General features: G+C 38.5%; 1 protein-coding gene across 2 annotated transcripts in view; it reads left to right on the top strand.

The window, feature by feature from the left end:
- Positions 1-14,277, top strand: part of itfg1 (integrin alpha FG-GAP repeat containing 1) — a 159,142-nt gene that overhangs the window by 83,907 nt on the left and 60,958 nt on the right. For both annotated transcript variants that reach the window (XM_023953696.2, XM_078944681.1), the window contains exons 11-12: positions 2,126-2,276; positions 4,564-4,672. In XM_023953696.2, the coding sequence (XP_023809464.1) occupies positions 2,126-2,276; positions 4,564-4,672 (260 nt within the window). The remainder of the gene's footprint in view (positions 1-2,125; positions 2,277-4,563; positions 4,673-14,277) is intronic.

The following is a 14,277-nucleotide window of genomic DNA, read 5'->3' as shown; positions in this document are numbered from 1 at the left end:
CGACCACCATCTCCTTCGTTTTGGTTGCATTGATGTGAAGGTGATTGAGTTCACACCAGTCCACAAAGTCCCCGATCACCTGCTTATATTCCAGATCATTTTCCTCTGACACTCGTCCAACGATGGCTGTGTCATCAGAGAACTTCTGGATATGGCAGCTGTTTGAGTCATGGTGGAAGTCTGATGTGTACAGTGTGAAAAGAAAAGGAGAGCACTGTCCCTTGTGGAGCCCCCATGCTGCAGACCACCTGGGCAGACACACAGTCTTGCAGCCTCACATACTGTGGTCTGTTGGTGAGGTAGTCAACAATCCACGAGGTCAGCTGATTGTCAACCCCAGCACCTTCCAGCTTTCCCCTGAGCAGCGATGGTTGAATGGTGTTGAGAAGTCGAAGAACATGATTATGACAGTACTTCCTCCAGGTGTAGCAGGGTTCTGTGCATCAAGTAGATGATGCTTACTAATAGTATTTGTTCAAATTTGCCCAATATTTCTAAATGATGGCAAAAAAACTTTATTTTATTTTATTTTTTATTTTTATTACATTTTCCTGTTTGTGTTTTTTTTCTGAATCTATTTTTTGCTTTTGTGTTGCTCAAAACGCTGTAAATAGGGCACTCGCATAGTCTTTCAAGTCCCTGAAACATCGCGGATGACAGATGTCCCGGCTTGTGTTGTGCTTTCACCTTCACTCCCCAGACTTGTTCATTGACACACCAGTGGGGGGGGGGGAGTCATTTAAAACCCTGACACCGAGATGGCTTTGACAAATACTTTATTTTTAGGTTGTAAGCGTTTTTTGAGCGTTGAGATCTAATAACGGGTACAGACAGGGACGTCTCCAAAGCCGGCACGTCGAGGGAGCAAAGGGGGAAATTCAGTCTCTTCAGTGAGTCAAGACGCGGTGACAAAGTCTGAGGACATAAAGTGCAGGGAGAGAGGTGGGGAGGGAAAAAAAAGGTGACAGGGGGAGAGATTTATTTCAGCTTTGCTAAATCAGTTGCAGTTTGTCTGCGTCTGCAGAAAGAGGCCACATATAAGGTGTTGTCACAACAGCAGATGTAATACAGTCCAAAACAGAATGTTCTTTTCCCTGGTCAACCAGTAGACGGCTTCTTTTTGTTCTTTTTTTTTCAGGAGTTCCTGTCGTAATTATTCCGAGTTTTATTTTTATCCAAATTTTTGTGTTTTTAAACCTTAGTTTCAATTTTTGAAAATTTAGAATTTTTCTCGAAAACCCGGATTTTCTTATATCTCTAACTCGTCAATCAGTAGATTATTTCAATTCTTTTTTGAGTTAATTCCCTCTTTAGAAAAAATGTGAACGGTGGCCCTGGGAGCAAATCACATCAACAAGTCACTAAACACTCAACGCAAAAACACACAACAACGATTTAAAATAGCAACAAAAGAAAAATTACATTTTAGAAACCAATTCACAATTCCAAAAAACACTAATCCTAACAATTGAAACAAAATAAAAGGAAATTATTTCCAACAACAAAAGTAATTTCCAGAGACAAAAAAGAACTGAAAAGGGTAGGTATTATGGAACATCCCTGATTGGATGAGGTTTGTTCTCCTTTTCAATAGGAGGTTATTTATTATCTTCTGGTAGAAGATATTAAGATTAAGCTTCTGACTGCAGCCACTGCAAAAAATTAACATTTGCATTGTTGTGGAAACTGTTTGCCTATATATTCAGATATTCGCTTCCTTTTAGTTTACTTTTGTTCACCTTAGGTCAGACCGCAATATGTTCTGTGTTCTTTATGTCCATTTTGTATAAACAAGTAAAAATGTCAATTAATGGTTGAAAAAGAAAAAAGTACTTTTTTACCCTCCTAAAGGTTTTTTTTTTAAGAAAATTGCAAAATTTTCACTTCCAAAAATAACAAACCGTTCCATCCAATTTTTCTTTTAAATCCAAAACATTTCTGTCTGACCAAGGGCATGGATATTTAAATGTAAATGAAAAGCGATTAATCTGTCAGGAGGTACGGCTTAGGTCATAAACCGTCAGAACAATCTGATAATCAAACTCACTGCTCTTCGTCAAGTGTCATCGGGCCGACATCACTGTGCCCGAGAACATAAAGAGTGTTATTTCTGTATGTCTCCCAGCGGTCAGCGCGCCTTCCTGCTGGAAAACGTTCCCTGCACCAGCCCCGGATGCAGCGGCGTAGGCCGCACCTTCCACGTCCACTGGGACCAGAGTGATCTGGGAGCCATCCAAAATGCAGTCATGGCGACTTTCTTTGACATCTATGAGGATGTGAGTAATAGTGATGCTTTATTTATTTCAGATTTTGTATTTGGACACAGTAGATCCTGATGAACATTTCATAAAGGTTTATGAAAGTAAACATGATGGAGTACGTCGAAGTCTGATTTTTATCTGTTGAAAATGTAAAGAAAAAAGTGATTAAAAATATACCAACCTTTCAGCGTTCGCCCAAAAGATTGGATTTCAATTTTAAAGATTGATTTTTTTCATTCCAACTTCAGCAAGTACCACCACCAAACCTTGCAATTTTGTCTTTGTCGCCACGGTAACCTCGCTCATTTTACTTTTTTGGAGTTCCAAAATTGTTTGATTAGACATTAACATAACCCAAATTCATGTTTGTTTATTTTTTATGTGAGAATAATAAAGGTACACAATCTAAAGGTCGTGCCACTACGTATATTTTGCGCGTATTGCACAGAAAATTGGTCATGCGTGTGCATGGAAGTCTTCCTCCTCAGTGTTGGATTGGAACAGCTTCAGACATTTCTTGGCCACAGTCTCTCTGTCTCTCCTTGGTTGTAGCTGTCAGTGTCACTCTGAGGTAAATTCTCTCCTGAGCTTGCGCTGTCCTCTCCGTCACACAGCAGACCGGCTTTTCCAAACCCGTTGGTGATGGTGGATTTTTTCACACTGCCTTTAACGATTGCTTTTAACTTGAAAACTGCGTCACTTTGTAGTGGCGGTCACGTGCACGTTGGGTCTAATGGCAGCAAGGGATTATGGGATGCAGTCAAAATAGGGCTGAGCATGGATGTTTCTTTTTGTTGAACAATGACTGAGGGGTCTAAGAGCAGAAATGAGGTCCACGCTGTTTGGCTGTTGGTGGGTGTGTTAAAAGAAATGGGCTTGATGCTGGAAATGAGATTACGCATAAAGTTTCACTCAAAGTCTCTTCCTGAGACTGTTTGGAGTCAAGAAGTGTATGGTTCACAGATAGTTTTCCATTACAGACAGTAAAATGAGATGACAGATGACTAGAACCATCTACAGTTCTTTTTGAATTTCTGTGAGTATCTGTTTGTGCTATTCATTCTCAAAACGGAGATTTACATTAAACTTGCAATCCCCCTGCCTCACGCTTACCCTTTCTGCTTGAGCGGCCGTTAGAAAAAATGGATAAATTAGCCGCATCCTTGAACAGGCGGCAGGGTTAAAAGCGAGTGACAAAAGTAGCGGTTTATAATCCTGAAATTACGGCATTCAAAAATATCACATAATGCTAGGAGCGTTAAAACTCTCTTAAAAAGTTAAAAATCTTGTTGGTTACTCCTGCAGACTCTTCTTAATGTTAACGCATGGGCCAGAAGAAATCTATCAACAACGTAGACGGTTTTTTTCTAGAAACAAAACAAAACAAACATAAAAATACAAACAAAAGTATATTTAATTAGACAAAAACACGGGCAGGAAAGCCTGTCCGAAGCACAACACATACAAGTCATTTTATTTTGTTTAGCCCTTTAACAGCAGAGATGTCGCTGACGACACCTGAATAACAGGCGCTCTTGGATGTAACTCTTTGATGCCATCTATGTCAATCGGCTGATTCTGTTGCAGAGAAAAGCAGCTTTGGATGTAAAAGTAATGGCGTAAAGCTGCTTATTTCCGCTTCAGAAACCACTGGAATGACGTTAATTCCATAAACAGTTGAAGAAATTCTGGTAGTCTAAACTAAAGAGAGCTCCAAAGAGACGAGATGAGAAAAACGAATGTTTATCAGCAATAAATCAACAGTGATACAGTAAACAATTGTCAGACTACGTCTTTTATTGCGGAAAGTTGCTTTCACAGCGGTTTGCTCTATAAACTCACAAAAGAAGGCAAAGCTTGGATGAACACGGATCAGCAATTTTCAGTGTGAATAACATACATCTTTCTATTTTTTTTCCAAATGTTATCCACTTTTTTACGGTTCTTTTAACCTTGTCGATGGACTTCCACAATTACACAAACTCACATGATTGTGCCGGATGGAGAGGAAAATGTAATTAATTTTTTGCTGTTGACATGTTTTTTTTTTCCCTTTTTTAAATTTCCAGAGCAGAAAAAGAGATCATCTGTGATGCTTCTGTTGAAACTGACATCGATGAGATAGTTGTCTTTTATTTTTTAATTTAATATTAAATATTTGGAAAGTGTATTTTGTTTACAAACACACTATCTGCTCCAGATGTTGTGTTAAATGTTTTCACCTTCATATGATGATATCTGGTGTAATTTAACCATCGTGTGTTGTGTCTTGAAAACGGTTCTCCTTGTGTTTTGACGACAGGGTATTTTAGACATGCTGGTTCTGAGTCATGCAGACGGTCAAACAGATTCCACCATCCACGCCTTGAAGAATAATTTTGAAGCTGATGCGTATTTTGTAAAAGTGATGGGTAAGTGAATATTTCCTACAGTTTGTCTAGTTTCTTCTCTGCCATGTATTATTGGTGCATTTTCACATTTACATTCTTTCATTCACTGTTTAGGATCACTGAGCACAAAGCGTTGATTTTTCCAGCCCCTAAAGCAGATATTGGTGACTATCATGGGTTATAGCGTATGGTTTTTTATGTTTTGAGCCACTCTGTCTGTGGTAAAGTAATCATTTTAGCTTTTTTTGAAGGCTCAATTAAAATCAAAAAACTTCTTCAGTGTATTTATTTAACCAAAACTTCAGTTTAGGTGTTGACTTAGCTTATTGTCATGGACCTGCTCTCGGCTTTATAATGACTCTTATATAAGCATAAATACTTTATATATAACTTTATATATATTTTATTTAGTTACCTTATGTTTTATTTATTCATCATTTCAATAGAAGAAATTGACTGTTGCTTTAATCGCATCACTGTTTTGGCCCTGTACATTATGAGCTCTTACTATTTTTTAACTTGTTTTCTTGCTTTTTGTCATCGCTGTTTGTTGGTATAATGAACATTAGGTTCAGTGTCTGTTCTTATAAGTCATGCATATGTGTGTTTTTTTCCGTCTTTTTCAATATGCTTTATCATAGGTTGAATACTTCAAAGTATTCAAGCCATTGTTTTCCAGTTTGTCTTTCTTTATTATAGGTTTTTCTGCCATTTTTTGCCGCTTAACTCCTTCTACAATTTTTCAGATATTTTAACCATATGACTATTAAAATGTTCGGCTCTTTCAGCTTTTCCAGCTATGACTTTTTGTCCTTTAAATCTTTGGATTTTCAAGATATTCCAGGATTTTCAGGAGTCTTGCCTCCATTGAAATAAATACATGGGGGATCCTTGGTGCAGAAGCTCGCTGGTTCGATACCCGGAGCTGGCATTTTTCACAAAAATATCTTTTTTTGTTATTGTGCTGTTTTCACTTTATTTATGGTCAGCTTTGATCGTTTTGGTTTTTTTTGCCAAAAAAAAAAAGTACGTTTCGTTTTCATTCAGCAGTACAGCATTCAACGCTGCTTTTTCTTCTGGAAATGCAGCTTCTTCTAGTTTGTTTTTTTTGGCCTGAATACAGGTTAAGCTAAAGTTCTACCTTGATCTGATATATAATTATTCCTAAAACTCTGGAAACACCTCAAGATTTTTTTTTTACCTGTCTGCCAGTCTGACAAAGTTCCCATTTGTCTTCTTTATCTGGAAACATTTGGCATGGCTTGTTTGCACAAAATTCTGCTGGTGGAATGTGTGATGGTGTTATCAATATTCAACATTTTCATAGAACAAGCTGTGTTTTCTTGTTTGTTTTTGTGCTTTCTGGCCAAATCTCACTGTCCTCCGAACCTGTTCAGCTTGATCCGTTTCAGAGCTCAGCGAGTGAAAGTAAATCAAATGGAGTGGATGTTTTTTTTGTGATCCGTTCAAACCAAGTCTGCTGGTCAGTGTGGTTTTCAATAAAGGTTTGTGTTAATTGTGATGTGTAACAAACTCAAAGTATTGATCTGTGTCCTCATAATCTTTCTTTATTGTTAAAAATCACACAATCTAAAAATTCATGCCGGAGTACAATCGTACCTCTTTTTTTATTTTTTGAAGAAGAAGAAGAATCAGTCTGAGCTTCTCTCATTTGCTGATATTCTTTCCTTTAAACATATTGATTGCTTGCTTTTCGGTAAAATGTAACGTTTGGAGGGATTTTGCTTAATTAGAGATAGAAAAAAAGTAAGAATGAGTCTAGAGTCTCTGTTTTGTTTTTTGTCTGTTAAGGAAAACCTTCAGGGTAGGGAGGGGAAAAAACAGCTGGCGACTACATTTTTTCAGGAAAAAAAAGTGCATTCTCTTCGGGCATTGAGAAATAATTGAGTGTTTTGGGTGTTTTGTGCTTCCTGTGAATGAAGTTAGCAAAATAAAACAACATTTTTGGTCATCCTGTGTGACCCTGACACGTCTTCTTTCCTCATTCTTCCTCACAAATTCCTTAGGTGCCGTCTCTCCAAACGCTGCTGTTCTTTTCGGTATCCATGTCTTGTCTCACTGCAGCACTTCAAACCTGGTACACACTGTTAGACCCACACCAGGTCCCCCCCCATCGCATTGATGCAAACACCGTCAGCGGCCAAACTCCTCTCTGTTTGACTTCACTTATTACGTTATTTAGTGTTAATATTTCATCCGTGTTGTATTTTCACTGACGTCTGCAGAATAGCAAACATCAGAACCGTTCTTACCTCTCGCCTGTGAATGTAAGCTGGAGTGCAGCCTCAGAGCAATGTACCTCTCCTAAACCCCCCCTGGCAGGGTGATCGTGTATTTACCATTTTTCTTAGCAGCCTGTACATAGCATAACTAATGGTGTTAAACCTTAATGAGTGCGACTGAGAGTGTGAACTCTGCAACTCGTAAAGCCAGCTGGAGAGTCTTGTAGACAGTTTTCTGCTCGGTTACATGAAATCCTATTTTCTCGAGATGACATCCTTCAGCCCTCCCCTGCGCATTATCGAACAACACTCGCTTGAAGATTGACTTTGTGTCGGGCTTGATGCGTGTGTGCACGTGTGTGTGTGCACACACGATCCCGAGGTGCTCATGGACTCTGCGGGATAAACCCATCACACGTTCCTTTCACACACCTCAAACGGCAGCCGTGCCTCTTCTTGCCCCGATTGAGGCCAGGACTCTGGCTGGGTTTTTCCACACTGCGAATCGGCTGGGCTCTGACATCTTATCCCTCCACACATACCTGACTCGCAGTGCCTTCTTTCACAAGTGGATCCCATCAAAACTGTGCAGTTGTTTCTGTTGAGTTTCTAATATTTATAACCAGGCAAGAGACTTTGGAGTAAATCGATAAAAAAGCCTGACAGTTAGGAAATCATTCTGTGACTGTAAAAATAGTCTAACAGAGAGAAAGTTTTTGTAAAGTTTTTTTATTTTATACATTACTTATAGTATTGCTACAGTTAATTGTCAAACCTCGTAAGAAAGAAGATGATGATAGTAGACCCAGAGTCTCACTCTGATCATCTTTTGATCTCTCTTAAAGCGCTCACAGTGGTCTTTTAACTATAATCATGCCATTTTTGCTACATTTTTTTGTAAAAGTGTATTTTTCTAGTACATAGTTTCTGAAGAGAAGCAGGAGCTCAATAGAAATTGTCCTCTAAATTGGCACAGAGAAACACCGCCCCCATTCCCACCCTTGTTGCCGAGAGCTCTCTATTTAGTCTCCCACAAGCTACTGTTGGTACAAAAATGGTGAGCGACATTTGAGTTATCCAGCTGTACAGTTTTGGTCAAAATTCTGTCTCAGAGGAGGAAAACAAAGACGTTCATGGATCTATTTGTCTGCAAGTGGATGCATCGGAATGGAGCAGAGCATATTTTCAAACAGCAATCTTTTCAATTGGCTTTTTTTCATCTGTTCCTGAGTCCCATCAATTTTAATAAAGACAAAAGTCAGAAATGCAATTTTGAGCTTAACTTTCTTGTCCTGCATTATGACAAACGTTCCACAAAAGCATGTTAAAAACACCCAAAAAACACAATTTTCATTTAAATCAATGAAACCACCAACTCTTTGACTCGTGTACAGCATGCTTTGGGTGCTTGAATTTGTCTGGAAGAAGTGTGCAAAACAGTCACACTGTGCAATAGATTCAATCTCAGCTTCAGAGATCCTCCTGCGGTCCATCAGCATCTCTGAACTCAGTGCCCTGCCGTCCAGCTATCCCAGCACTCACAGCATGGAATGCTGCAGTAAAATCATACAAACTGTAGTTTTCAGCTTTGGATGAATAAAAGTTGTTTTTCTGCAGACATTAAGTTTGAATAAAATGGAATCATGCACAAGGGATTTTTTAAAACATTACATCTTTATCATATGAGGGATAAAGATGCAAAATGATTAAAACAAGTTAGAATGTTATAATGTTTATGTTGCCTTATCATTTTAAGTTAAAAGGTAAAAAAAGGAAATAAAGTTCTAAGATGGGAATAAATACAATAAAGGCAGCTTGAGTTTGGTTGGAAAGTTTAAAAAAAATCATATACTACAGGAATTTGGAAAGTATTGAACAGTGTCTTCGGAAAACAGAAAGAGAAAACAAATTATTCTGACGTTTTGTTGGTAAAAAAATGAGATGTGCAACAATATGCAGCATAGGACTAGGGAGCTTAATGAATATTTTGTAAACAAAATACGGCCAAGGTCAGCCGACAAAATAATCTGCACAATTAAATCAGAAAAGGAAACAGTTGAACACCACGTAAAGAAAAATCCAAACTCAATCCATTTAAAAACCTATGGAAGCAAAAGAAATTCTACTAATCGTCAAATAATTCAAAAACAAAACATCTACAGACTGTAATGGAATTAATATGATGGTGGTGAAAAAGGTAACTGATTCCATTGTTGAGCCGCCAACCTACATTTGCAATTTGTCCTTTCTAACAGAAACATTTTCACAGAAAAAGGAAAATAGCTAAAGTAATTCCATGACACAAATCAGGGGACAAACATTAACTAACAAATTACAGACCAGTGTCTTTACTCTGCCAATTCTCAGAAATACTCTCAAGGTTGGAAAATTTTGTTGAGAAACATAAACTAATGTCCAACGACCAAAATTGTTTCAGAAAAAATAGATCAATATCCATGGTGTTTACACAACTAACTGAAGAAATTATGAATGGCACAGATAATTAAGAGTTCACAATAGCAGTGTTCATGGATCTGAAAAGGCTTTTGACACTACCGATCATAACATTTTAGTCGACAAATTGGAAAGATATGGAATACGAGGACTGGCAGTAAACTGGTTAAATAGCTACATTAAAAACCGGTAGCGGTTTTTACAACTGGAAAATCGTAAATCATCCCTGCTAAATTTAAGCTATGGAGTACCACAAAGGTCCGTATTGGGTTCAAAACTGTTCATACTATATCTTAATGACATATACATGGAGTCAAATACATCCAAATACTTGTTTTACGCTGGCGACACAAGTATAGCATGTAGAGGGGAGAATCTCAGGGAAGTTGTAAAAATAGTAAATACAGAAATAATTTCAAATCCCCATATTCCTGCAGATTTAGAAATAAAAGTTAGTATTGATAATCATGTGGTGGAAAGAGTGGATGCAATTGAGTTCCTTGGAGAAATTATGGAACACAAAATGAGCTGGAAGCCACAAATAAAGCAAGTCAGAGCTAAACTTGCTAAAAGCATAGCAGTGTTGGGGAAAACGTGTCATACACTCACTCACAAAGCACGTCTAATAATATATTCATCAATAAAACTACCACATTTACAGTAAAGTGCAGACGTTTGGGGAAATACACATGAAACAAATCTACATTCTTTGTAGATCTCTAAAAAAAAGCTGTTTGAATAGTTCATGGTGTGGATTATGGGACACATATGAATGCACTGTTTTTAAAGTTGGGTTTATTGAAATTATGGGAAACAGTCAAACTTAAAGCAGCACTCATAATGTATAATGCCAGAAATAACTTATTCCCAGTAAATGTACATCAAATGTTTAAGGACAGAGATGGGGATTATAATTTAAGGAAACAGCTGAACTTCAAAGAGCAGCATTCATATTACAAAAAGAAAATGTGCTCATCAATATGTGGTGTGGAGTTATGGAACGGGTTGGGGGAAGGTTTAAAACAAAGCAAAAGTTTACATGTATGGTAAAAAAAAACTTACAAGATGACACTGATGAAACTTTACAAGGCTAAAAATGATCAGTAAAAGCAAAAAATGTCACTTCTGCATAGGTCCCAGAAGGTAAATGAAATGTAAATAGAAATATGCATAACATAAGGTGTTGTGGGGGGTGGGATCAGACAAGAGTTTTCTTCTAGCCAATAATTTTCAATCATATTGTTTTGTTTTATCTGACTATTTTTAACTCTTATGTTTATTTTCATTTTATGTTTTGTATTTGAAATGAAAAAAAGTTATGAACTCTGAACACTTCAGAAAGTCAAATTTCTTAAACCTATTTTGATATTTTACTGTGCACGTTTGTGACTCTGAATTGTCATGTTTCACTGTTCACTTTATCTAAAGCCAGACTCCATAACCAGAAAAAGTACCCTGGATATTTCTCTACAATTTTTATTAACTCTTTTGTAGAAAAATCAATCTGCTGTTAAACATTACTGCTGTAGGAAAGAGCTTCATGTTGATTAGAGCTTGCATCTGTATGAAATAGAAGATGTAGAAATATATAGGGATTTGAAAGTGTTATACCTTGTTATCATTACAGGAAACTGTACTAAAAGAATAAAAAAAGAACCTGTTCTGAAATATTTACAAGCAGTGCAGCTGTATGGTGCACCATTCCTTTTGCACAGTCAGCTCCAGAGGAATCCAGAGCACATAAAGTTTTCTTTATCAATTGGTTCTTCATCTTTGAGTCTGTAGCTTTGATGTTGTTGCTCAGATGGATGCAAAAAAGATACTTTTCTTCACCATAAACCTAAATATGCTGCAAAACTGCGGTCACCTCCATCTTGTTTTGTAAACGGTGTCCAGTTCCTGCAGTTCCTAAAAACTAAGTAAGGCTTTAAAGTGTTGGGGTTCATCTCCCAAATCTGTATCACCAGACGTTTGAAACTAAATAAACCAAACATGGACAAATGCACAATTAAAACAGACTAAAGCAGAAAGAGCTTTAAGGAATTAAAGCATAAAAAACAAAGTCGAGATGATTCCAATGTTCATGAATGGATTCCAAATCTATGTCAGAACGTGGTGGAACTTTAGAGTGTATTCAGACTGGACACATTTGGTTTGCTTAAAGTGAACCAATCTCGTTTCCCCTGATAATCCGGAACAAAGTTTAAGTCTGAAAACTCAAGCGGACCCTGGTCTGGGACCAGGAACTGCTCTCTGACCCATTTTTGGAGGTGGTCTTGATTCGTTTCCACTCAGACTGAGATTCCTCGAGTTTTCTCGGTTCTAATAGGCACCTTGCTTGGAGCGGAACAACTGGACTAAAATGGCCACAGTATCCAAGCATTATGGGATGCAAACAGAGTAGGAACATATAGCAACTGTGACGATGAGACACAGCAACTCATTGAAATGTGGTCAGATGAATGCAGACTCATTAAAACAACTTTTAACGTGATGCGCATTTCTTCTCACTATTTTCCCGAAATCTATACGTCATAAAAGTTTAGCTTACTTTTTTAGCCAACGTCTCCTTAGCAACCACCTTGCAGAATAAGAAGTGTTGTACCTGACTTTAATACAGAAGTTCAAAAGCGGTCAGTGACATAAAAGGTTTGAATCGGTGAACTTGTCAGAAGTCAGAGCTCTGTCTCCCCCTCTGGTCAGCACCCGGAACGGTTTCCAGGGTGCTGAATGCACTGCATCTCCCAGCAACCCCAGCGCAGAGCTCCTGGATGCCCCATACCTGACTTGCATTTACATATCACTTACAGTCTACTTAAGCACTGCATTGAGCCTCACTCAGTGTAAAGTACTGTTTGTGCCACTCTGCCTTCAATACCGAGTGTTATGTCTGGATCTGATCTTCTGTTTCCTGACCCTGTTTCTGACTGTTTGCCTGCCCCGACTCTCGCCTGGATCCGGACCACCCCGTCTCTTCTCTGATGATCTTATGCCTGTTATTGACCCCAGCCTGCCTGCCTGACCCTGATTTAGCTTTGTTGACTTTTAGCTGAGCTAATAAACCTGCTGCACTTGGATCCAGCTGTCTGCCTGTTTTTGTGACAGAACTATTCAGAAAAGCATAGGACTTCCATTATTCTTTATCTCGTTGCTTTGCTCTGCCCTTTGCTCTGCCCTTGTATTTCCTGTACAGAGATCTTAACTTATGTGGTTTTGTTTACAAGCTTTGGTTCAAAACGGAATTGTGCGCTTGATTACAGTCTGAAATCAGACCAAACGCAAGGTTCAGGACTCGATCCGGACAAAATTAAGCCGACTCGGTCTGGACCAAAGGGCTTTTCCATTCTGATTCCGACCTTAGCCAATGTATATTCAAATAAACATATAAAGAGGATTGTGTGGTAATGGCAAGAACTGATCAACTGGAAACTGATCACAATCTGGTGCATGAAGACCCAATTATTATTATCATCCACAATTATTTATGTATCTATTTACGTATTTTTTTGTTTGATCTGATATTTAGTGAGTTGTCAATCACTTGCCTTTTTTTTTTGAGTTGCCATGATGAGTGAATTTCTCCTTATCAGACAAATAATGTTCCATCCAGTTTATTTCAATTCCAATCAAAAAATGTCCTTTATTTGTTTATGTAGAGTTTAACAAGTGAAAAATGAACACTTCCTACAGCATGGATGCTATTATTTGGTCTGTAACTGTCCTGTCACCACCGCAAATGCTGCAAAGTTCACCTCCAGCCCGGCATCTCCTAGCTTTAAATCTGTCTGCTTCACTTAGTTGACATGGTTGCAGTTTGCTGTCAGCAGTCTGTTAATGTATTCAGACCTGAAGCATGACAGCTGCGATCGCCATACATTGCATCAGTTTCTAGTGTGCTAAAGGGCCTCTGCATGGAAACAAGCTGAGATACTGCAGTAAAAGTGCAGGTGTACAGGCCAGTTATAGCTCTTGTTTTTGTAGCTTTTTAGTAAGTAAAATAAACGACATGAAGTTTTTTGAAGAATTCTGTTTGTATTTAGTGAAATCACTGACAAGTTGCCAGCTTTTATGACCCGTTTACTAAAGAAATGTTCCTGATGCGGTCGGGTTGTTCCAGGCTGTTAGCAAAGACGTGCGCAACTGTCAGCTTTCACACAAAGCAAAGTGGATCCACATTAAGCTGTAAGAGGCGAAGGCAGACTTGGCGGACAGATGGATGGATGATTGCTGCTGAAGAGGCAGGAGATGGGAGAAGTCGTAAACTCCAGAATTAGAAAGGAGGATAAAACGATGGGCGATAGGAGGCAGAGTGGGAGGAGCCGGCTGTGCACGGATCCAAGTGCGTGTCGTGATTGTGTGTATGTATGTGTGAAGAAGATGAAGAAGGAGACTGACAGGCAGAACTGTATGAGTTGATTAGTTTCCTGCTCACTTATTAAGATGCAGATTAGCTGCATTGAGAAACATCTGGAAGCTTTTCTCAAGCCAACATGCTCCCATCTCCTCTACTCTCCTCCATCATTCATTTTCATATCATCTCTCCTCTCGTGTCAAGTCCAGATCTTCATTTTTCCCCACATTTCCTGATCTCCTGTCTTCCTTTTTCCTTTCCTGGTGTGTGCTTCTTTCATTTTTCTGCATTTGAACCTCTCAAGTGTCTGTTTTACATCTTTTTTTTTTTATTTCTTCTTACGTCTCTCCCTCCTGTCACCATGTTGGCACACTTGTCATGTTTCTCTGCTGCAAACATCTTGTTTCCTGTCCTCCCGCTTGCTATTCTCTTCCTAAAGTCTGTCAGTCAGTGCCATCTTTTAGTCTTTTCGTTTTTATTCAAATTGCATCAAAGAGATTTACATATAGTCTTTCAGTGTGGGTCTGCTGCTAGCGGGGGGATTTGACTGGAGGCTGCGTCGTCACATTGCAGCGAAC

Source organism: Oryzias latipes, chromosome 3 (assembly GCF_053564925.1).
Source record: "Oryzias latipes strain Hd-rR chromosome 3, Olatipes_Hd-rR_3.1".
NCBI lineage: Eukaryota > Metazoa > Chordata > Actinopteri > Beloniformes > Adrianichthyidae > Oryzias > Oryzias latipes.
This window is presented reverse-complemented; position numbering and strand designations above follow the sequence as displayed.